The 25,461-nt window shown below is 36.5% G+C and overlaps 1 protein-coding gene across 12 annotated transcripts in view; it reads left to right on the forward strand.

The window, feature by feature from the left end:
• Positions 1-25,461, forward strand: part of WNK1 (WNK lysine deficient protein kinase 1) — a 171,409-nt gene that overhangs the window by 90,554 nt on the left and 55,394 nt on the right. For 10 of the 12 annotated variants that reach the window (XM_036758893.1, XM_036758881.1, XM_036758882.1 and 7 more), the window contains exons 3-4: positions 2,767-2,987; positions 4,701-4,858. In XM_036758893.1, the coding sequence (XP_036614788.1) occupies positions 2,767-2,987; positions 4,701-4,858 (379 nt within the window). Of the gene's footprint in view, positions 1-2,766; positions 2,988-4,700; positions 4,859-18,482; positions 18,815-19,185; positions 19,304-25,461 lie in introns of those variants that run through there. The other 2 variants (XM_036758891.1, XM_036758892.1) reach the window with 2 other exon arrangements.

Below are 25,461 nucleotides of genomic sequence, written 5' to 3' on the forward strand. Positions count from 1 at the left end.
GCCAATGGTCATATACCTAATAAGTGTGTGATTCAAACCTAGACCTCTCTTGACTCCATGTATGGCATTCTTTCCAATGACCACATTACTTCTTACCATCATAAACTTGCCCAGCATAGTAGAGAAACACAAGAGCTTACTTTTACAGCAATAATTTTGACTGCTTAAGCCAGTTGTCTGTTATCATTAGTCTGTTGTCGCATAATGAAATAATCTGTGCTTTCCTGAGCTGTGAGTTTGTGAATGCCACATTTTATTTAATCCAATTAAATATGACCTCAATAAAACCTTGATGATGACTGTGTGTTTTGTTCTTAATTTAAAACATTTTCATAGCACAGTACAGTAAAAAAGATGATTGCACGTGAAACTATAAATCTGCCACATATAACTTGTTATTCCCTCCAGATAGACAACAAAGTTATCATGTAGATATATATCTCCCACACCCCACACCTGCCGCCCTAGAGATGGCTACCAGAGGTGTGTGGAAGACTTTGTTGCTCACTATAAATTGGAGTAGAACTCAGCTCTTAATTTATATGTAGATATAGCTACAGCTCCTATATCTGTCTATAGCCATTCATCTAAAGATAATTATTACCACTCCACAAATATTGGAAGGAACCTTTGTAAGACTACTTCTGTTAATCTTATTTTCATGTTCTCTGTGACTAAGATCTACTTTAGAAATATGTTGGTGTTGATTTTTTTTTTCCTCTTAGAAGAAAGAAAATAACATATTGGAAAGTAAAACCTGTATTACAGGGCATTTTAGGGCATGCTCTTTAGTGTACAGACAAGTGAATTTAATCCTGTTTTCCCCCATTGTAGTAGAGTGGTGAACTCATCCCTTAACTCATAAATTATTGCAGCAGTAGAAAGAATGAATAATTAAAAAGCATTTATTAACCACTTGTGCAAGCACTGTGCTGTGTTCTAGGAATACAAAGAGAAAAGCAAGGCTGTCTCTTCTCTCAATGAGCTCACATTCTAAAAAAGGGGAGACAGTATATATAAATTTCCATTTCAGGTCAGAAGGAAAGGAAAGCAAATAATGATGCATCTTCTTTAAACACCATTTCTATTAATAATACCATGTTGGTTCCTAATATTAAACCATTTGACAGTGGCAAAGAATTCTAGTGGTTAGAACTTACTTTCCCAAACCTTTAGTAGCTACAGCTGCTGCAGCATTAGCAGAGGATATTTCCCCTCCACAAAGGTTACTCCTTTGTCCAATATCTGTAGGGTCCATTTGAGAAGCGGGATGTTACTGTTCCTAGGAGAGTTAGTCAACTGTTAGTTTTTTTTTTTCTTTTGGTAATTAAATTTTTTTAGTTTTTTCCCCAATTGCCTCTTAAAATTGATTTGTTTTTTAATTTGGATTCCAAATTCTCTCCCTCTTTCCTTCTTTTCCACCTCCCTAAGATGGTAAGCTAAAGGTTATGCATGTGCAATCATGTAAAAACATTTCCAAATGATCTTTTTGTGGAAGAAAACTCAAACCAAAAAAAAATAAAGAAATAGAGAAAATGAAAAATAGTATTCTTCAGCCTGCACTCAGACTGCATCAGTTCTTTCTCTATAAGGGGGTAGCATTTTTCATCATTGAGCCCTTTGGATCATTGTATTTCTGAGAAGAGGTAAATCATTCACAGTTGTTCATTGTACAGTACTGATGCTATTGTGTATGATGATCTCCTTGTATCTATTCACTTCACTGTACATTAGTTCATGTAAGTTTTTCCAAGTTTCTCTGAAATTACCTTGCTTATCATTTGTTACAGCACAATAGTATTACATTACAATCACATACCACAACTTATTCAGCCATTCCCCAGTTGATGGGCATCCTCTTAGTTTCCAAATCTTTGCCACCACAAACAGAGCTCTTATAAATGTCTTTGTACATATAGATCCTTTTCCTTTCTCTTTGATGTCTTTGGGAAACAGACCTAACAGAGGTATTGCTGGATCAAAGGGTATGCACAGTTTTATAGCTCTTACTTTGGGCATAGTTCCAAATTGCTCTCCACAATGGTTGGATCAGTTTACAACTCCACCAACAGTTCATCCGTTAGTCTTTTTTTTTTTTTTTAGAAGGGGAGAAGGCAGGGCAATTGGGGTTAAGTGCATCTGTTAGTCTCGGTAGTGGTAGGTATGATGGATGATTTCTCTGCAAGGTTTGCTGTTCTCAGTAATGTCTATGATGGGCAAGTTAGAGGCAAGGCCAGTGGTCAGAGGGGCAGTGCTGTTCTTGGGGATACTGGGCTCAGGGTACTGGACTATCTCCACTAAGGTCTAAGGTGTGGTTGTAGCCAAGGTGGTTTGGCCAGCCTGGCACATGATGTCTCCTGTCATATTCATGCCCAAGCTCATCACATACGTGAATTGATCACTTTGCAATTAGGAGTTGTTTTAGAACTGTCATTAACTAACCATCCATCCTTTCCACTTGAAATATTGCCAATTTTGAAGCACTTATCTACTGGGCCTCTGGTTCTTTTAAGACTCTTTTTGACAACTTCATATTATACTTGTAATAGAAGTTAGACATTTTTTCTCTACTCATAATGAAATTAAAATTTAAACTATCAGTGTCTAAAGTCTTTTTATTAAAGTCACACCAACTTTTAAAGCCACTGTATCTTAAGAATATCATATTCAAAATGTTATCTCTGTTATGTTAGAATTTAATGGAATACTTCAAAGCAATGAACTTTTGTCATGGACAGCCTCTTTGGTGTTTGCTTTTTCTTCCAGGTACCTGAAAAGGTTTAAGGTGATGAAGATCAAAGTTCTGAGAAGCTGGTGCCGTCAGATTCTGAAAGGGCTTCAGTTTCTTCATACCCGAACACCACCTATTATTCATCGGGACCTTAAGTGTGACAACATCTTTATCACTGGCCCAACAGGATCAGTCAAGATTGGAGACCTGGGTCTGGCAACTCTGAAGCGGGCTTCTTTTGCCAAGAGTGTGATAGGTATGTTTCCAGTGTACCTTGGAGCCTAGCTGGCCCTTCTGGCAGTCTTTGATCTGGAGGCTTGGCCTTCTTGGCATATTTTTCATTATTTAAAGTCAGTTTTTTAAAAAAAACAATTATGAAGAGTATAAAAGTGATTATTTCTGCTTACAAGGAGTGGAACTCTTGGTAATTGTGCTGCTAGGAGCTTTGAAATATCAATATTATCCAAGATGTTTTTTATCACTATATAAAAGTGTTCAATTTTTGGTGGTGATCAAGTACATTGAACTTTTTCGACTTTTACTTTTGTTGAGCAATTCACTTGGCATTTGAACAATACTTGTATGTTGGGGGAATACAAAGTGATATTAAAGAAATGGAACTTAAATTGAATTCTGATTTTTTTCTAACTATGCATCTAAATAGCCCATTTGATATGTTCAGCAATTGCTGTGGCCACAGCCTAGTTAGAAAATTTTAAAATCACTGACCAGTGGTTCTGTTGACCCGTTTTACTCCTGATCTCAGGAAGGAATTAAGAGTCTGAAAAAGAAACTAAACTGTACTTTATCAGTCTTTTGGAGCAAGAAAAAGGAGGAAAAAGCACTCTGCTCTTTATGATGATTCTCTCCTAAAGGCATAATCTCAGAAGGCTGCTGTAAGGTTTTGAAATAGCTTCAAACCAGGCAACTTTAAAAATCATCAATTTCCCAGTTAGACCAGATTTTTACATGTTCTTGGAAAAGGACAAGTAGACCATGTGGATATTTTTTTATATTTGCAGATGTCACTATTGGAATATTAGATTATATTTGTCATACTGTCACTTTTGTTTTATTGTTAATAATTAATAGGAGAATCTCAAATTGAATTTTCCTAAAATTGGCCAGAAGAATATTGTTTGACATCTTCAAATCTTTGGCCTCATTCATATAGTGTACAGTTCCCTGTGGGAACGCACTATAATTTAAAGAGTCTAGGGTTAACCTTCCTTAAACAAAATCTCTGCTTATAACTCAATCTCTCTGTATTTCTGAGTATTTTTTTTGCCTGTAGGATGCCCTTCACTATATTTCCTGTATCTGCAGTAGGCTTATAATGTGTACTGCAGGTGTGATGGTAAGTACGTGAAGAAAAGGGCTCTGGTGAGTGGCCTTTGTGGACGATTACATTTTAATTTATTCCTTGCAAATCTTTATTGAACAATGGGTTTCTCTTTGCAAGGTCTTTATAAAGAGGAACTGAACAGATGGAATATATAAATGGTTAGAGACTAGCTGGGAATTTTAATCAGTACTACTGCTTGGCAGCAGAGGGCAGCAGCTATTTAGAAATTTTCAGTGCATCATCTTTCCCTACAGGTAGGTATTATGCTCCACTTGTAGCCTTGCTAGTCCTTTACTTTTTTCTCTCCATTTATCATCAATCTGAGTTATATTCAATTATAGCCGTGGGCTTTATTTTGATTTTTTTTTTTTGTTCAGTAAACTCAGTTATGAAGTAGTAAATCGGCAAATATTTTTTCACTCTGTTCTTATTTCTCATAAAGGCCTTGCAGTGGAAGATACCTATTAGTTGCACTGATGCAACAGACCTAAGTAGGGTTCCTCCCTCATTTTTTGCTTCTACTTTCTCTTTTCTTTCACAGGTGGCCCCCTCTGCTTCTCTCTGCGGTGAGTAACGTCTGCTGCCTCTGCTCGAATTGAGACTGAATCGTTCTTTTAATTTAAGGTACCCCAGAGTTCATGGCCCCTGAGATGTACGAGGAAAAATATGATGAGTCCGTTGACGTGTATGCTTTTGGAATGTGCATGCTTGAGATGGCCACATCTGAATACCCTTATTCTGAGTGCCAAAATGCTGCGCAGATCTACCGACGAGTGACCAGTGTAAGTTTTCCCCTGAATTTTGACCAGTTATTGAGCTTTTTCCATGCATAACCCAGGATCTCAGGATGGATAATACAGCCTGGTACAGTAAGAAAAAAAAAAGTAAGACACACTGAAAAGTTTAGGGGAAAAATATTGAAGCTTTTGCTTCTAAAACAACATAAGATGAAAGTGTGAATGGTTTTCACCTTCCCTCCGTCCATCAGCTTCCCCCCCCCAAAAAAAAAAACAAAAAAAAAAACCCTAGCTCCTACTGAATTCATACTTTGCCTGTTTTATGCTGGGCCCTGCTTGTATTCAGGTGAATCCTGTCTTTTACACCCCACTTGGGAAATTTTTTGATAATTTTTTTAAATCTGTAAATTAGATCATTTGAAAAATAGCAAAGTTTTAGGGTTTTAAACTCAGGATATTCTACCCAAGATTTGCTTGTCCAGTTTATCCTCAGTGATTTAGTTTAATTCACTCAACAAACATTTATTGAGCTAGGTGCTAGATCCTAGTGATCATGAGTTAATAGCTGACTAGTGTTTAAATTGCCCTTGACTGCAGTGGTCTGCTGGCGGGGCTTTCCAGTGCTGTCCAGTTGAAACATTTAACAAAATCATTAGGTAAATAATTACAAAACAGATGAAGTAGTGTTAAAAGAGGTACTGTAATGAATGCATGACAGAAAGCATCAAAATTAAACCAAGTAATTCTACTGAACTTTTAAGATACTGAAAAATAGTAACTGTGGTAATGATCAACATTTAGATTTTCTAGCTAGTGAAAGTAGTAATCTTATGCATCTTTAATGAGAAAGAAAAATCTTTGCCACATATGGGCTATATGTATTGTTTTTGATTTTTCAAAAAAGATTGGGGACAGGAAAATTTTAGAGGACCATGATCATTTTGCTGTATGAATTTGCTGCAAAATAAAGGGTATGCCCTGCAAATAGTTGATTTTTTTTCATGTTTCATATAACATAGTTGCATATTAGTATCTAGTGTTCCAGAATTCATATTTTAACTGTTGCAGTGTATATTTGAATATAGAACAAGAGAAGTCTTGTAAATAGGTCATTGCATTTAAATTCAAAGAATAGTAGGATAGGTTGATTTTTTTTTTTCTTTCCTCCCAATTTACCATCTAAATATTTTTCAGTTCATTATCATTCAGCAGTTCAACAATAAACATCCTGTAAGTTCTTACTTAGCATTTACATTAGAAGGTACTCTTAAGGTTTTGTCTCATCATGTGAATTTATATTATTTCATTAGGTTAAATCTTATCTAAATGGTTAATCACAAGACTCAGTATTAAAATAATGTCTTGGGTAAGAATGTCTCCTCAGCTTGAACCAGTGACTTCCACATCTTCATCCATAAACCTTAGTTTCTTATTTCTAGTTAAAATCAAAAATATTTTAAAAATCGCCTTTTTTCAAAAGTCCCCTTTTTTTTTTCTGGTGGTAACCTCAGTCTCTTGGACTTGTAACCTAAGAGAAAAGCTTGAAATCTGATACTCATTCTTTATTTCTTTCTTGTTCTTGCTTTTCTTTATTGGCTAATTCTGTTATTTCTTAAATCATGATGTATTATCAAATAAGCAAATAGTTCTTGGTCCCAGTGTGCAAATAGATCGAAACCTGAAAGAAGACAACTTGCTATAGAAGTTGTACTGATGAAATGTGGCAAGAAATTTTCCAAGTTGTTTCTTTTTTTTTAATCATTATTTATTTAATATTTTAGTTTTCAGCATTAATTTTCACAAGAGTTTGAATTACAGATTTTCTCCCCATTTCTACCCTCCCCCCTACTCCAAGATGGCATATTCTGATTGCCCTATTTCCCAGTCAACCCTCGCTTCTGTCACCCCACTTTCCCCTATCTGCTTTTCCCTTACTTTTTATGCCCCATTACCTGTAAATCATATTTCCTAGTAGCATGCAAAAACTTTTTTTTTGAACATCTGCTTTTAAAACTCCAAATTCTTTCCCCTCTTCCCTCCCCACCCCCCTTCCCTAAGAAGGCAAGCAAGGCCACATGTGTATGATTATGCAAAACATTTCCACAATACTCATGTTGTGAAAGACTAACTATATTTTGCTCCTTCCTATCCTATCCCCCTTTATCCAATTTTCTCCCTTGACCCTGTCCCTTTTCAAAAGTGTTTGTTTTTGATTACCTCCTCCCCCATCTGCTCTCCTTTCTATCATCCCCCCTTTTTGATCTCCGTCCTCCTTCTTTCCTGTGGGGTAAGAGACCCAATAGAGTGTGTTGTGTTTGTTATTCCCTCCTCAGGTCAAATCTGATGAGAGCAAGATTCACTCATTCCCCCTCACCTGCCCCCTCTTCCCTTCCTACAGAACTGCTTTTTCTTGCCACTTTTATGCAAGATAATTTACCCCATTCTATCTCTCCCTTTCTCCCTCTCTCATTATACTCCTCTGTCATCCCTTAATTTGATTTTATTTTTTTTTAGATATTATCCCTTCATATTCAACTTACCCTGTGCCCTCTGTCTATGTGTGTGTGTGTGTGTGTGTGTGTGTGTGTGTGTGTGTGTATTCCCTTCAACTACCCTAATACTGAGGTCTCATGAATTATACACATCATCTTTCCATGTAGGAATGTAAACAAAACAGTTCAACTTTAGTAAATCCCTTATGATTTCTCTTTCTTGTTTACCTTTTCATGCTTCTCATGATTCTTGTGTTTGAAAGTCAGATATTCTATTCAATCTGGTCTTTTCACTGAGAAAGCTTGAAAGTCCTCTTTTATTGAAGGTCCATAATCTTAACTCCATTGACCTCTGGAATATCATATTCCAAGCCCTTCAATCCCTTCATGTAGAAGCTGCTAGATCTTGTGTTATTCTGATTGTGTTTCCATAATACTCAAATTGTTTCTTTCTGGCTGCTTGCAGTATTTTCTCCTTGATCTGGGGGCTCTGGAATTTGTTGACAATATTCCTAGGAGTTTTCTTTTTGGGATCTTTTTGAGGAGGCGATCTGTGGATTCTTTCAATTTCCATTTTACCCTCTGGCTCTAGAATATCAGGGCAGTTTTCCTTGATAATTTCTTGAAAGATGATATCTAGGCTCTGTTTTTGATCATGGCTTTCAGATAGTCCAATAATTTTTAAATTCTCTCTCCTGGATCTCTTTTCCAGGTCAGTGGTTTTTCCAATGAGATAGTTCACACTATCTTCCATCTTTTCATTCCTTTGATTGTTTTATAATATCTTGATTTCTCATAAAGTCACTAGCTTCCACTTGCTCCAATCTAATTTTTAAGGTAGTATTTTCTTCAGTGGTCTTTTGGACCTCCTTTTCCATTTGGCTGATTCTGCCTTTCAAGGCATTCTTCTCCTCATTGGCTTTTTGAAGCTCTTTTGCCATTTGAGTTAGTCTATTTTTTAAGGTGTTATTTTCTTCAGTATTTTTTTGGTTCTCCTTTAGCTTTGTTTTTCATGGTTTTCTCACATCAGTCTCATTTCTCTTCCCAATTTTTCCTCTGCTTCTCTAACTTGCTTTTCCAAATCCTTTTTGAGCTCTTCCATGGCCTGAGACCAGTTCATGTTTTTCTTGGAGGCTTTCGATGTAGGGTCTTTGATTTTGTTGACTTCTTCTGGCTGTATGTTTTGGTCTTCTTTGTCACCAAAGAAAAATTCCAAACTCTGAGTATGAATCTGGGTGCTTTTTCGCTGCCTGGCCATGTTCCCAGCCAACTACTTGACCCTTGAGTTTTTCGTGGGGGTATGACTGCTTGTAGAGTAGAGAGTACTTTGTCCCAAGCTTGAGAGGCTGTGCTGTTGTTTTCAGAGCTATTTCTACACAGCAAGCTCTGCCATACCATTGCTCCTCCTCCCCCAAGAACTGCCAACTCAGATCTTAAGCAGGCTCTGTACTCCTACTCTGATCTGCCACTTAATTCCTCCCTCTAGGTGGGCCTGGAGCCAGAAGCAACTGCAGCTGTAGTTCTGTCCTCAGAGCTGCACCACCTCCGCTGCCTCCATGGCGGTGGCCCAACTGGGAACTCCTTTCACTCTGTTCCCTGCAGCTTTTCCCACTTACCTTCCCTGTTGTCTTTGGTGTTTGTGGGTTGAGAAGTCTGGCAACTGCCACAGCTCACTGATTCAGGGTGCTAAGGCCTGTTCCGCCTGGCTCCCGGTCTGGTTGGTCCCGGCACAGCCCATGCTGGGCTCTGTTCTGCTCCCAGTTCCATGTGATAGACCCTTCCCAGTGACCATCCAGGCTTTCCTGGGCTGGAGCCCTGCTTCCTTCTGTTATTTCATGGGTTCTGCAGCTCTAGAATTTGTTCAGAACCATTTTTATAAGTTTTTGGAGGGACCTGGCGGGGAGCTCACACAAGTCCCAGCTTTCCAGCTGCCATCTTGGCTCTGCCTGCCCCTCCCCTCCAAGTTGTTTCTTATAAAATGTAATGCAATTAATTATCTTCCTGTGAAAGGAAAGAGAACCGTAGTTCTATGGCCATTTCCCCACTTTTACTCAGACCTTCTTAGCTGCATAGAATCACAGAAGGTGGAGAGACCCTAAAGGTCATCTAATTTCAACCTACACTTGAACAAAAAGCCTCTATACAGCATCCCTGACAAGTGATTATTCAGGCTTTATTCAAAGACCATGTTCTAGCAGCTGGAATCTAGCCTGTCAAGGGTTTTTTGGGTCCTGACTCTGACAGGTACGGTGTTAGCTAGACTTCCCTGCTTTGTGTGTAATGAGATTTTATATATTATCGCTGCCTTTATCCAACTCATTGTTTAAAAAAAAAACATTTTTAAACAACAAAGGGCCAAACAGATCCCTGGTGCACTGCACTGGAAACCCCCTTCCTAGTTGTACTCAATGGTCTCCTTCATTCTATTTGCCCAGGTAATCCATTATGCCTAGAATTCTGACCTTTCAGAATCCTTGTCTTCCTTCAAGGCTTAGTTCAAATGCCATATTTTTTCATACTCTCTTGAAGATGCTGGGATTTTTTTTTTTTTTTTTGGTATTTGTATCTCCATTGTCAGGCATCATGCCTTAAACGTGGCAGGTGGTTTTTTGTTTTTTGGATTTTTTTGGCCCAGAAATGTAATTTCATCAGTTTGAAGAACTCAATGTAGAAACTCCTCCACTTGATGAAGATCTATAATTTGATTTTACAGAGTTGCTTAGGGGATTGAGTTGAAATGACCATTCATATAGCCAGTGTATATCAAAGACTTGAGCCTAGATCTTCATAACTCCAGGGCCAGCTCCCTCTCCATTCCGTAGATGCTTAATTAAGTTATAGAACTAGGTTCCTTAATAGGTATCATAATGTTTCATGACTCTTTTGGCAAGTGAAGGAAACTTCATTCCTTCAATCTATAGTACAATGGATAAAATGCAAATCTTTAAATTATGTGTTCTCACAACCATTTTCAAAACTTTAATGAACTTGTTCAGACATTCCCCAGTTGATGGGCATTCCCTCAATTTCTAATTCTTTTTCTCCAGAAAAGAGCTGCTGTAAATATTTTTGTACCTATACATCCTTTTCCTTTTACTTTTTAATCTCTTTTGGGATCCAAATCTAGTGGTATTGTTGAATCAAAAGGTGTGCGTGGTCTTACAGCCCTTTGGGCATACTTCCAAACTACTCTTCAGAATGATTGAATCAGTTCACAGCTCCACCAGTAGTGTTTTAATGTCTCATTTTTCCCACGTCGCCACCAATATTTGCCATTTCCCTTTTCTTTCCAATTAGCCAATCTAATAGGTACCAGGTGGCACCTCAGAATTGTTTTGGTTTGCCTTTTTCCAATCAATAGTGAGTTAGAGTATTTTTCATGTGGCTATAGATAGCTTTGATTACTTCATCTGAAAACTGGTCATATATTTTGATCATTTACCAATTGGAGAATGGCTGAACAAGTTTTAGTATGTAATTATGATGGGATACTATTGTACTATAAGAAATGCTTTCAGAGCATTACTATAAGGATGCTCTCAGAAAAACCTAGAAAGACTTGCTTGGGCTGATGCAAAGTGAAATGTACTGTGTGCAGAGTAACAGCAATATTGTAAGATGATCAGCTGTGAATGATTTAGCCATTCTCAGCAATACAGTGATCCAAGACATCTCTGAAGGACTTATGATGAAAAGTGCTATCCATCCCCAGAGAAAGAACTGATAATGCCTGAATACAGATTAAAGCATACTTTTTTTACTTTATTTTTCTTGAGGGTTTTTTTTGTCTGTGTTTTCTTTCTCCACATGACTATTATGGATATGTTTTGCATGGCTATGTTTTGCATGGGGGGTAGAGTGGGGAGAGAGGAAGGGAGAGAATTGGGAACTCAAAGTTTTAAAAACGAATGTTAAAAATTGTTTTTGCATGTAACTGGGGAAAAATAAAATACCAAATGAAAGGGAAAAAAAACTTTAATGAAGACAACACATTTGAGATTAAAAAAACAACACAGAAACTGCAATGTAAATACCACCAGGAGCCTCTTGACCTGCATTAGTTAGATGTTTTGCTGTCAGGTAGGTGATCATCTAGTCCCTAGAGCTAAGCCTGTGATAGCATTTATTCTGCTATGAAGAACAGAAGCCTTCACTCTTTCCATGTTTTTAAGAGCAGAATTAAGGTGTGATTTTAATGTTTGTTTTTTTCAGCATAATCATCCACATATGTACCTAATAGAAATTACCCTTTTTCAAGTAGCCCCAAGTACACAGCTTCTGGTTGCTGCTTAAGGAAAAGAGTTTGTGGACTAATATCTCCATTCATTTCCAACTGTGTTCACCTGGGTGTTCAAATACCAAACAGGGAAAATGAACTGTGCATGTGGGAGCTATATACTGAGACATTGTGTGCTATCTATCTCTTGGCCACCAGCCACTTTTGATGTTGCAATATTCCTATTTTGAAACTGGTGTGGATTTCATTATACATCACAGACAATAGTGCTGCTGTTTTGCAGGCTGCTATTGGAGATTCTTTAGTTGGGCTATCTCTTAGTTCTAAATGTCTCTAGTTAATCTTAAGGAACCCAATTCCTGATTATTTCTCTACATAAATAAGACCTGCCCCTGAATATCTCAAAGGAGCATGCAATTTGTTTGTTTTTATAACATGAACTTTAAAAATATATATACTGTTATGGGGAATTAAAAGCACCCTTTAAAACTTTCTCTTTATAAATGGCCAGGTAGGATGCAGGATAGAATGCTTTTTGTAAAATTTATAAAAGAATACAGCAATCTTTAGCTATTGCACACAGCTTTGTTTTTATGCAAAGCTGCTAACATTATAACCTTCATGGTCTTTGATTTCCTCCTCTTTTAGTTCTAAATTTTGTGTTACTAGTAAAGGGGAAAGTACACACATGTTAGTTGTAGAGTGTCTGGATCCATTTGAACTTTAAAGCAATTGGTGTGTTCAAAGAGGATATCAAACTGTAGGATTTATAATTTTATAAAAGTAGATATTTCTGATAAATTGCATGTAAATGTTTTTTTAACTGAATCATTTTGAAAAACACTAGAGAAACTTCCCTTCCACCCAAATTCCATTGTTAATCCTTTGGTAAAGAGAATAATCATTGCTTTGATTACTTTCATGTGTAAAACTGATTTTTTATACTAAAACTGGTTTAAAGTGAGTTATTAATAATAGTTCACATGTACATAGTGTTTTGCAAAGCACTTTCACTCACATCCTTGTGAAATAGGTCAATGCAAACATATTTATTTCTACAGATAAAGAAACTGAGGGGTCACAAGAGTGAAATGACTTGCCTTTAGTTACATGGCCATTAGGACATGGCAGCAAGAGCCAGGTCTCTTTCCACTCACTTTAGAATGTTGTATCCCCAGTTACCTCTAATTGCTTCTTCCTTTTCCAAGTCCACAAATGTCTGTTAGCTGTATTCAGTGGTGTCATTGCACAGGAATTGGAGTTCTTTCTTTTTTGTTGATTGAAGTCAGTTGTCACAGTTGTCTTGTCCTTATTTGAAATGTACTTTCCATATTTCCAGCCTCACATAAGCCTGAATTGCGTGGCTGGTAACCTAAATTGTGCATAGTTCAGTTCAAGAAATGTTTGTTGAGTACCTGATTTGCACTCACCCCAAGGAAAAGTGACCAGAGTGATTAGAACATCTCTGCCTTCATAAGTTACAGTCCAACAGAAGAGACTGACATTTTCACAAGTAAATAAAATATAGAATCAAGTGTGACATTCATTGTACCATAAGAAGTAGAGATGGAAGAATCCTTAGACATAACCCAATTCAGCCTCCCCATTATTTTATACTTAAAAACAGGTTACATGGCATGTACAAGGTCTAACCAATATAGCAAGTGCAGAATTCCACACCCATGTGAACTTCAAAGCTGTTGCTTTTGTCTATTCTGTTAGTTGCATTAGAAATGCAAAGAGCAGGCTGTGAAAGCTCGTAAATTGTCACCATTGCTGTACTTGTAAGAATTCATGTCTTCAGAGTCAGAAGACTTAAGTATCATCTATGTGACCTTAGAAAGTCACTTAACCTCCCTGGGCCTTAGTTTCTTCATTTATGAAAAGAAAGAGGATTAGACTGGATGAGCTCTAGAAGTCTTTTCCCACTCTATATTTATGATCCTGTTACCCTTTTCAGTTTCATAAATGAGTAAACCAAACAAGATTTTGGAAAAAATTTAACTCAAATCTCATTATTGAACACTAACACTAGTCCAAAGGGCGTACGTTGTTCTTTCTACTTACATTCTAACCTAAAATGACTATGCCACTCAATGAAAAATGTACAACATATATGAAGAGGAGGACATGTAATAGAAGACTGTCAGGGCTCAGAGAATAAAAACATAGGCCACTCCCTCTTGTACAGAATAAATTATAAGAATTATGATACCAACCAACTAATACAGGAAATCCTTTTCAGTCTAACAAATGTTTATTAAGCATTTACTATGTGTGAGGCACTATGCTCAGGGCTATCAGTACAAATACAAAATAAAAGTGCTCTCTACCTCCAAGGAATCCATATTCTGCGGGGCAAAGGGATACATGTAAATAGATATATGATTATTTGAGAGAGTACTAACAACTAGGAGGATCAAGGACAGATTACTCTTTTTTTTTTTTTGGCGGGGTGGGGGGTGGGGGGGAAGGCAGGGCATTTGGGGTTAAGTGACTTGCCCAAGATCACACAGCTAGTAAATGTGTCAAGTGTCTGAGGCCTCATTTGAACTCAGGTCCTCCTGACTCCAGGGCCGGTGCTCTACTCACTGTGCCACCTAGCTGCCCCTAGGACAGATTATTCTTGTTCTCTGTTTCCTTCCCTTCTTCCTATAGTCTAAATCTTGATTATTTTCATTTATCCAGCAGTTCAAAAGAAAAAGAAGATAAAGAAGCTGACGTTCACATGAATTAATCCCTCTACTTATTTGCAATTACAGAAAATTATTTTGTGGGTAAAGGCAATACAATTATAAATTCTAAAACTTCACTGGAATTCAAGAAGGCTCTTGCTTTTCATTTCTATAAATAAAATATCAGTCATAGAGTTGGAAGGAACCTAGTAAAGACCAGAGGGCATAACTCATTCCCTTCAGGGAGGTAGAGATCTAATCAAATAATTCAGGGTAGATGGCTAGCTGTCAATTTTCTTCTTAAATAAACTAAAGGATAGAGATGCTATAACCTTCCTCAAGAGATATGCTGTATCTTATCAGAGTGACAGTAAACTTATTTATACACAACCAAAATTCTCTCATTTCAACTAAATTCCACTTCTTGTTTGACTTTTTAAATAACAACACTCAGTAACCCTCTCAGAAAAAAAAATAAATGAACAAAGTAAATGGTTACCCTCTGGCTTTGCCGTACTGCTTTGACCCTAAATTTTGAATTACATTGGAAAATGTGAAAGACGATAGTGTATGTAATGATTTGAGAAATCATCCCTACCACCTCATTTATATGATGTTTTAAGATTTTAAAATCGTTTTCCTGACAACCATCCTAAGTTAATACAAGTATTATCCTTGTTTTACAAAAGAAGAAAATAGCAATCAATCAACAAGCGTATTAAATACTTAGTAATTGTCAGATAATACGCGAAGCATCAGCAATACCAAAGGCAACTTAGGTGGCTTAGTGAAGGGAGTGTTGGGCTTGAATTGGAGTTCACATGTGATCTCAGACACTTACTGGTTGTGTGAGTCTGAATGAGTCATTTTACTTAACCTCTGTCTGCCTCAGTTTCCTCATCTGTAAAAAAGGGATAATAATAGCATCTACCCTCCCAGGGTTGTTGTAAAAATAAAATAATACTTGTAAACCACTATGCAGACATTAAAGTGTCATATAAATGCTAGTTATTGCTGTTACAACGAAGAAAGAAAAAGTCTATGTTACTCTTTCCACTTAGATGTACATGCATGACTTGACAAACGTGGGAGTTTTGTTAGAAGGGGCAAAAGACCCTAATGTCAGAAGCTCCAATCCCATAGTTTCAAGTTCTCTAGTTTAGATCTATGGTTGATTCTCAAGAATCATCCTGAAAACAGAGGTAGCTTCAGTCACTTGGGGAACCACAAGCTTTGCTCTCCATATTCATGTGAATATTACTCTTTTCCTTATTTGAAGCCTTGAGATCACCTCAGGAGCCAAGAATCCTGATAAATAAGTCCCTCTTTCTGTGCTAGAGACAGATCAACTTGGTGGCCCTTCCTTTTATAACATGTACTATATAGAGGGACAAGGTCACTGCAGAATACCTTTTTCTGGCATAAGGCATTTGTCCAAGCTTCTTTTGTTCTGAACGTAACTGGTAACATTCAGCAACCTAGGTAGTAAAATTTTTTTGTGTATAAACATTAATATTAAAGTCAGATACTAAATGTAATAAGTAAAAAATCAGACTTTTAAAAAATGTTTGTTACTAATCTAATAGTATTAGGCCAAAGCAAAGACTTAGGGTAGGAGAGAAATTACCTTTTTTATTGCTAACTTTTGCCTTTATTTCCATACCTCAACTCATTTGTTATTTAAGCATCCAGCCTAGAGAGCTCAATTGGTGAGAGAATAGCTTTTAGCCAGTAACAAAGACTTAAGCTGAACTTTGAATAAAGAAAAACAGTTTCATAACTGTGTTCTTTATTTTGGATCTTGAGTTACTGCCTACCTGCAAACCACTGATTTCCAGAACAACTCAATGACAGTGTATGGGGGAATGTTTTCTGTGCGACCCAGTGTTGCTTCTAGAAGAATCCCTTAAATAAGTACAGTCATCAGTCACATTGCTTCCATATATGAAGGACAGCACTTTTGAGGTTGCACTAGCACACAAATTTTTTTGTCCAAAGAGTAATGAGCCTTGGTATGTTATAGGAATCATGAGACAAACTAATTTCCTATAACAGTATTACTTAGCAAAGTTTGGTAGGGAAATTGGAGGAGGCTTGTTTTCCATCAGGATCATAGGGTCTGTTCAAATTCCTGTAAACTAATGGTTCATACCAGTAAGTATCTGGCTGAATCCAGCCCCTTAACAACCCAGGTAGAAATGTGGAGATCTTAATTACTTTGTTTGTGTAATTTGACTTTGTCACTAATTCCATTAGCCCCTAGATTTCAAGGTCTGAATGTTCTCTCTGAGGGAAAAAAAAGGGGGGATTAAAGCAGTTAGGGTAAAATTCCTTTTAGTTTTTGCATAGCTAAGTGTATAATTCACCCTGCTCTTTTACAGAAACATTGAAGCTGATCTCTGATTAGATAGGGGGTTAAAGAGTTGGTGAATTGTTTATACTGTCCCAGATCCATTGGAACAAGCTCCCACTTAATAAAGGAATAGACTGTAAGTCGTATTCCTGTCATGGATGGTAGAGCCTTAACAATGCTTGTTCAGAAGAAATCATTCCACCTCTAATTTTTGCTTTTAATTTTTATATGTTAGAGGTAAAATTTTTCTCTTATGATCCTTGTTGAGGTAGGAAATATAAAATATAGAGTGCCTTTTTTTCTAAACCCTGTGTAAATGAACTAGGATGCCAATGTGTGTAGGTTTTGTTTGGAGTTTCCCTTTGTCTGTATAACATGTATTCAAGTTTTCCCAGTAGTGGTAATGAGTTATAATAACGATTTTGCCCAGTCCCCTATAACAGATAGTTTGGGCTGCTGGAGTAAAAGAAAACCTGTTTGAGTGGCCTCAAACCTATCTGAGAGGTATTTATTGTAAGTTACTTTTAAAGGTATTTATTGTAGAACTCTGTTCAGTTAGTTGGAGACGACTACTACAATTAAGTTCCTAAAGTTGCTTCATAAAACCCTTATGGAGTCTGAATTATCCAATTTTTAGAGTCGACTCTAAGACTATATATTGTAGAGCAAGAGCTAATCTGCATTGGTAGAGGAAGTTATCTCACTGGGAGTTTCTTATTCAGTGAAATCATTGATCTGGTCAAAAACAAACAAGAAAAACCTTCACTTTGGAATCTGATAAGACCCTTATTCTATATTTCATTAAATAACATTAAATGGGGATATAGACTGGACTTAGGATTTAGGGAATTCCCAGGTAAAGAAGCTCCCTTCCCTCTTTAAGCGCAAATTATCACGTGCTCTTTTACATATAGCCTTCAAGGGTTACTTAGAACACTCTGAGGTTAAATGCCTTGCCCAGAGTTGCAGGACTTGAACCTAGGTCTTTTTGGCCTCAAAGCCAACTCTCAATCTACTACTCCAGAGTGCTCAATCTCTTGCTTCAATGGTAAAGAGAAGGAAGAAATTATAAAAGGCATGTGAAATGTACTTCATATTTCTGTTATAATTACTTCTTTCAGTTTAATATTAGCTAAGATAATATTTTCTACTGCACCAGGTTTACTAATACTGTAACCCCTGCCCCCTTATTTGTACATAGTTGTTTGGCATGTTTTTCTCAGTTAGACTGTAATCTCCTCGAGAGCAAGGAGATTGTGTATTAAATTTTTTTGTATCCCCAGCACTTACTACAGTGTCTGGCACTTTGTAGGCACTTTCTAAGTACTTATTGATTTGACCCATTTTCAGAAAATGCTTGTGTTTTCCTTCACTGAATGTCTTCAAAGACTATTTTACTATTGTAGAATTTGCAGTAGAAAGGAGATATATGTGTATGAGTTGAACTAGATGATTGTAGAGGTCCTTCCTAACTCTGCCTTAGTTTTTTTCATCTATAAAATGGGATAAGAATAGCACCTACCTCCCAGGGTTGTTGTCAGGATCAAAAGAGATTATATTTTAAAGTGTTTAGCACAGTGCCTGGCACATAGTATGAGCTGCATAAATGTTAGCTGTTTTTATCATCATCAAATCATTGTTATTGTTACTACCTTATGTGTTCTTTTTTACCACTAAATTCTGCACTTTTTGCCTTTTTAGGCTAAGTATTTAATTAAATGGATTTCTTGTTTTATGTACTTACTAGCCATTGAGATAATTACCCTTATGAAGAGGGGGCTGCTCCCATGGGTTAGGAGGTGGAGCTTTGATTAAATAAAAATCTCATTTTACCTGCCCTTGGGATCTTTAGCTATTGGAGGAGGATCAGTGAAGCAGAGTAGTTCATTTGCTGTTTAGTATGTAATACTGTTCTTGCGGCTCAAAGAGAACAACCAGATTCTAAAGCAGAGCAAACTGATGTCTGAGGGTTGGAGAAGCATGGCTAATGTTAAACAGGAAACTATGCTTCATTCCAACTTGGAGATCTGCCTTCCTTGTGCTGTGGGTTAATTTAGTCTTTTATCTTAATAGACCACTAACTCATTCATTGTCTACATATCCCCACCCTATTCCCTTCAATAACTACAAGGTAATTTACCTACCTTGTCTTTTCTGATGGATTTTACAAAGAGAGATTTTTGCTCTGTGTTGGTCATCTTTAATTCCCATTGCTGCTGCTGCTCTCAGGATTGTGCAAATGAGGTAGGTAAAGGCTTGTTTGCAACTGCTTGGGAATATGCATAAAATACTGTTGAATTTATTGGGTTTTACATGTTTATAAAATAAACTAAATACAATTTGGTTAAGCTTTAGTTTAAGTGACTTAAATCCTATTCCAAAATTGCTCATTGTTGTTTCTTAATAGGAAAATTTCCTAGAGATAACTGATAGACAAAAACAACAAAGTTGAGCAAATATTTGAAGTAGTTGTATTTTGTGTAGGGAGGGAGGATTTCCTCTGTTCTGAATGGTCAAGAAAAAGTGGTGGTTTTTTTCCTATCCAGATAAAGTTTAAACTGTTGTGATAACAGATTTGAACCTGAGGCTTAAAATAAATGAGGCTGAAAATTCTAGATTGAGCCATTGGAGATTATTCATTAGGAAGCAGTTTTGTTTTTCTGCTTGGTCATTTTGTGTCTGCTTGGGATGCTCTGCCCAAAGGGCCCCTGAGTACGTGGGATGCAAAGCAAAGTGAGTCAGTTTTTTATCACAGTTAAAGCTGTATGTGTAAATATATTTATATTCATGTCAGCTCTTTATTCGTTTGCATGAAAACCCTTGAGCAACTGAAATTGTTCAGATTTGTTCTGTGTAATGCTTAATGTATGTGACCCTTTCCTGAGAGGATCCAGAATGCATATATTAAATAAATAACCAAGTTATCTTAAAGTGTGAGATTTAACTAAATGCATAAAATGGTATTCAGTACATTACTTTGTTTAATGTAGAAGAATTTCAGTTGCTACTTGAGTTTTTGTACAAAGGAGCATGGGTAAAGCAATTGCCCAAGCAGACCCTAAAGTATTTTAGAGTTGGCAATGATGTTTTAGGGTGAGCACCAAGGTTGGAGTTGTAGAGAGGGTTGTAGCTAGGTGACAGGGCCCTTTTACATACTTTTGTTTTTGTTATATGAAAGATACTCTTTTAATCCAACTTGGATTCTCTTTTCTTTTGTAAAAGTGCCTGCATTTTTTAAAAAAGTGATCTTCCAGTTGCCTGTACTAGCCTCTGGAAAGAATAAGATTGGGGGGTAGGGGTGGGGAGAGCCGCTTTCTAGTTGTCTTAATTTGTCATTAAATTAGTTAATTGAAAACTGTCAAAGTCCCTTTTCATTAAATAAGTGATTACTAGTAGATTTATGCAAACGGTTTGCTCTTGAAAATTCAGCAAAGCCTCATTGTTGTATGTCTAGAGTCAGAAACCGTGTTTGGTATGATTAGTGCCTCTTCACTAACTAGATTTTAGTCATTACAGATGTGTGATTGCTTCAGTAGAATTTTATCAAATCGTTTCTGATACTGACAACTGTATAGGTCAGCTGGCCAGTAGTTGACATCAAATTCGGTGGGTTCTTCCCATATTCTACTTGCATTTTTTCTAGTATCATGTTCTTCATTATACAGTCTGTATATTTTTGCTGCTCAATAAATGTTTTAAAAGTAATAAAACCATACTAATAAAGTGTGTCTTAAATGTTTGTGTAGGAAGGGAGGATTGGCACCCGTAGAATATCTTAAGAATAAAAATAATGCCTACAAATGGTATGGGGCTTTATAAATGTAATTTTCATTTCTAGAAGTAGAGCAACACAACGTAATGGATTTGAACATAAGTTGTGATTTCTGATTCAGCCACTGATTTGCCCTATGACCTTGAATATATTACAGTTTGCCCATTTTTGAAGTTGAGGTGTTCTTAATCTCATTTGAGAATAATAGGATTGAGAAATAAGTATATATGTTCTTCTCTACTTAAATAATTGATTTTGTCAGTGTGAGTGCTTTTCACCATTAGAGACAGCAACCCCACCTATGACTTAGTATATAGTTATCAGTAGTTGCCTTGGTTAAAAAATTCATCACACTAGGGACATCCAGATGATAGTGCCTTGCTGCACTTACTTAGACTGGTCCTTGAGTGACAGTTACAGAGTTAGACACCACACTTGTACGTGAAACTTTTCCAATTTGGTAGAACTGCTATAACAGTTTATAATCTGATAGTACCTTTGAGAACCCAAGATTGCCTTCATATCCCAACAAGATGTTAATGGAGAAAAGGTATGTGTATTGTGAACATTACATATTTTGCTGGTGGCTTGCTTTTCAGGCCTTCCAGTTGTGACCAACTCTTCTTGACCTGGTTTGGGGTTTTCTTGGCAAAGTTACTAGGCGGGTTCGCTATTTCCTTTTCCAGTTTATTTTACAGATGAGGAAACAGAGACAAACAAGGTTAAGTGATTTGCCCAGGGTCACATAGCTAGTAGGTGTCTGAGGCTGAATTTGAACTCAGGTCCTCCTCGACTCCAGACCTGACGTTCTATCAACTGTGCCACCTAGCTACCCCAAAGATGGCTACCTAGGCTGGTAATTACGGCTGAGTGAAGGTAATTATCTTTCTCATGCAGTCTTGGTAGCTACTTTAAAGGTTTGCTATGCTTGGTTTTGCTTTTTGGGTTGTCAGTTATACCACTTTAACATGTAGTTACGGTTAATTTTTCTTTGGTATATTAATAAATCAGAACTATGAATAGTTAAGAGCCCTATGGGCAAAAATTGGGAGCTGTTATTCAGAAAGCAATATAAAAATGAACTCTTTTAGGCACTTTTCTGTGTACCCAGAAAGTGTCTTTAAGTACGAAATGCAATTGTATATTAATTTTAAAGTTTCTTAGCAGTTCTTCTAACTTTTAATAGTCCTTGGCTACTTGTAGTGTTGTTTAATATGAATCTAATCCTTTCTTTTTGAGGGAGGGCCTCCAATCATTCTTTTAATATTTCTCAAATGTCTAGATGCCAATTTTAAGTGGCCTTTTTTGGTTCAGACATGACTTTTAATCTAATCTTGATTGGAATTAAGTTATATGTGAAAATAAATAAATCGAGAGAGAGATTTGACTTAGACTGTCCTGGGAAGTAGAAATCCTCTGATTAAACTTAGTAAATCTTTAGATGCATAGATTTTTAAATCAGTTGTGTTGCAAGATTTACTTTTTTTGTAACAAATTTTTACTTCAGTGAGATACAGTCACAGTCAGAAAATGTGAAATTTGATGAAAAATTGAGTCAGTGATTGATGAGAATCAATTTAATGGGTATTTATCTGACTTTGATACCAGTGTTTTGAAGTGCTTTTTCAGTGCTAGAAACACATTATAGAAATAAGCATTAGTTGATCAGTTTTAAGTTTATTCTCATACCACAGACAAGTGAAGTCTAAATTAATTTTATATAGTTTTTTACTTGCAAGCATATTCTTATTTCATATTTAAGACATTACATTATATAGCTATGACATGATTTGGGCCATCATTTGGCTTCAATTATTAGGCAATATCATTTTAATGAAAGTCACCTTAGAGTCAAGAGCACCTAAATTCAAGTCCTTTCTCTGTTACATACTAGTCGTATGACCATAGGCCAAGTCACTTAATCTCTCAGATGATTTTACACTTCTCTAAAACCACTTGCTGGTTTGCATGAACAAGAGATTAATTTACAGATTAAGTATAGATCTGGGCCCAAAAAATTAATTTACAGATTAACACTTAATTAATAACAATTAACATACGTATGTGGGCTCTTCCAAAAAGGTGACTTTAGTAAGGGGAAGAAGGTAAGCAAAAAGTAGAACACCCTGCCCCATCCTCTCCCACCCCGCCCCCACAGCACACACAGTGTTTATTCACTATTTTTGTTGCTCATTTTGTTTCCTCTTGCAGAAAAAAAAGGAAACATAAAAAGGATAGCCACAGAGGTTTAGCAGTCACATGAGGAAATGAATAATATCTAGAATTAAAAAGGTGATCAAGTCCGCTTACAGCAAGGTTTTTAGACCACACTTGGATTATTGTGTTTGGTTCTGTCAATAGCTTTTTTAAAAAGGGCTAAAGAACATTCAGAGGAGGGAAACCAGAATGGTGAAGAACCTTTAAGTCAGTCCATGAGTATCGGTTAAAAGAACTCATTATATTTAGCCTGGAAAAAAGAAAATTCAGGGGAGACACGATAGTTTCTGTTCAAGTAGTTGTAGGGCTCTCATGCAAGAGGAATTAGATTGTTCTGCTTGGTCTCAGAGAGCAAGAAGACACTAGATTATAGTACCATAATGTATGATAAACCCAAAAGACCCCAAATACTGGGATAAAGAATCATTTGTTCAACAAAAAACTGCTAGGAAAACTTGGAAACAGTCTGGCAAAAAATTATTTTTGACCAAAATTGTATAATATATACTATAGTAACCTACAAATGACACAGGTATAAAAGATTACATTAAAAGCAAATTAGAGAGGAGATAACTCTCACAAAAATGGATATGGGAAGAGTTTATTAACCATAGAGATAAAAATGGACAATCATGATTAAATAATACTGAAAAGATTTTGCACAAACAAGTACAATTCATATTAAGAAGAAAAACAGTTAAATGGAATAAAGTCTTTGCCATAAATTTCTCTGATAAAAGCCCAATTTTAATAAATAAGAACAAGAACTATTCCCCCATAAATAAATAGTAAAGGATATGAACACACAAAAAAAGAAAAACTGTTAACAACCATGTGACAAAATTCTCCAAATAATTAATAGGAGCAATGCAAATTAAAACAGCTCTAAGGTTCCTCTCCATATGCAATTTGGTAAAGATGAAGGGGAGAAAAGGAAAATAACAGTTGTTGGAGGGGACAAACAGGCATACCTAATGTATTGTTGACAAAGCTGTGAATTTACCCAAAAGAAAAAGTCATTCCTTGGCATATACTCTCAAAATGTTTTTTTTTTTCCTTAAAGGAAAAGTAGTCATATATGCCGCAGCTAGCTGGCACAGTTTATGGAAAATTCATCTTTGTAGGGGCAGCTAGGTGGCGCAGTGAGGAGAGCACTGGCCCTGGAGTCAGGAGGACCTGAGTTTAAATCGGGCCTCAGACACTTCACACACTTACTAGCTGTGTGACCTTGAGCAAGTCACTTAGCCCCCAATTGCCTTGCCTTCCGCCCTGCAAAAGAGAGAGAGAGAGAAAGAAAATTCATCTTTGTGAGTTCAAATGCAGACCCTGGGCAAGTCTTTTCACCCTGTTATCTAAGTTCCTCATCTGTAAAATGAGCTGGAGAAGGAAAAAGCAAACCACTCCTGTGTCTTTGATAAGAAAATCCCAAATGGAGTCACAAAGAGTCAGACATGACTGAACAACAAAAAGTCATATGTACAGAATTATAGCAGCACCTTTTGTTGAAGCAAAGAACTGGCAACAAAGAGGGGAACATATGAACAAATTATGTTTCTGGGAATATAATGAATATTATTCTATCATAGAATAGAGAAGCCTGTGAAGAACTCCATGAAATAAACAGGACCATATAACATTGTAAACTTTGAAAGTCTTATGATCTTTGATCAATTCAATGAATAGTCATGATTCCAGAAGACCAATAATAAAGGATGTTTCCCGCCCCCCCCCTTAACAGAGGGGAATAACAATTTAAGATATTGTTGAATGTGTGGATTTGTTTTGCTTGACTATTCTTTCTTGTTAAGAGTGAGTAGTCATAGTGATGTCAAAAGAAGGAAAAAAATCAGTAAACATTTTTTAAATTCATAGAACAGAACAAAATTCAAAAGGGAACACAGGCAAGGTAGTTTATAACAAACGTGGAATTTATTACATATTTTAAAAATACAAGCTATACAGAAAGGAGATTTGTGATTTCATATACAATCTTTTTTGTCAAATTCAGAATAATTAAAATTCCAGGTATCAGAAATTTTTATAAATAGGTCAGATACCCTTGCTGCATATGATATTTTGTTGAAAGGATTCTTGTTCATGTATGGGTTGGATCAAATGACTTTCTGACATCCCTTCCTACTCTCAGCCTAAATTGTTCATTTGTTGTTGTTTTAGTCATTTCGGTCTTGTCCACTTGTTCACTCTTTGTGACCCCATTTAGGGTTTTCTTGGCAGAGATACTGGAGTGGTTTGCCATTTCCTTCTCCAGCTCATTTTACAGATGAGGAAAGTGAGGCAAATAGGGTTAAGTGACTTGCCCAGGGTCAAACAGCTAGCAAGTGTCTGAGAGTGAATTTGAACAGTCTTCCTGATTCCAGGCCTGGCACTTTATTGACTGCACCTGCTAGTTGCCCTCTCATTATTATGGAGATTACACGTATCATATTGATTCAAATAACTAGATGGCTTTTCTCTTAAAGAAGGCTAAACAATGTACCCCCTTTTAGGTTTGTAGTTTACCCACACTAAATATTTTTTATTCTTCTGTCATCATTTTGAACCTAAATCCTTTAGTCTGCTATGTGTTACTAAGTTTGTAATAGAATCCCTTTACTGTGTCTGCAGAATTGAACATGTAACTTCATGCCTACGTATGGGTTAGCTATTCAAAATTAAGTTCTCTGGTGACTAATGTATCAGTAAACAAGGGCTGAATAAAAGCCGTTCCAACCAATGAAATCTTTGTGCTCCTCTTCCCAATTACTTCCTTAACGAAAGCACAAAAGATATTGTTAATACAGCTAGTCTTGAATTCTCCATAGTCACATAGAGAGGATAGTGCCTCATCATCAGTGGCAAGAGCCACATGGCGGTAGGTGACCCTACTATCTTAATTCTATGA

Source organism: Trichosurus vulpecula, chromosome 5, assembly GCF_011100635.1.
Source record: "Trichosurus vulpecula isolate mTriVul1 chromosome 5, mTriVul1.pri, whole genome shotgun sequence".
Taxonomy (NCBI): Eukaryota; Metazoa; Chordata; class Mammalia; order Diprotodontia; family Phalangeridae; genus Trichosurus; species Trichosurus vulpecula.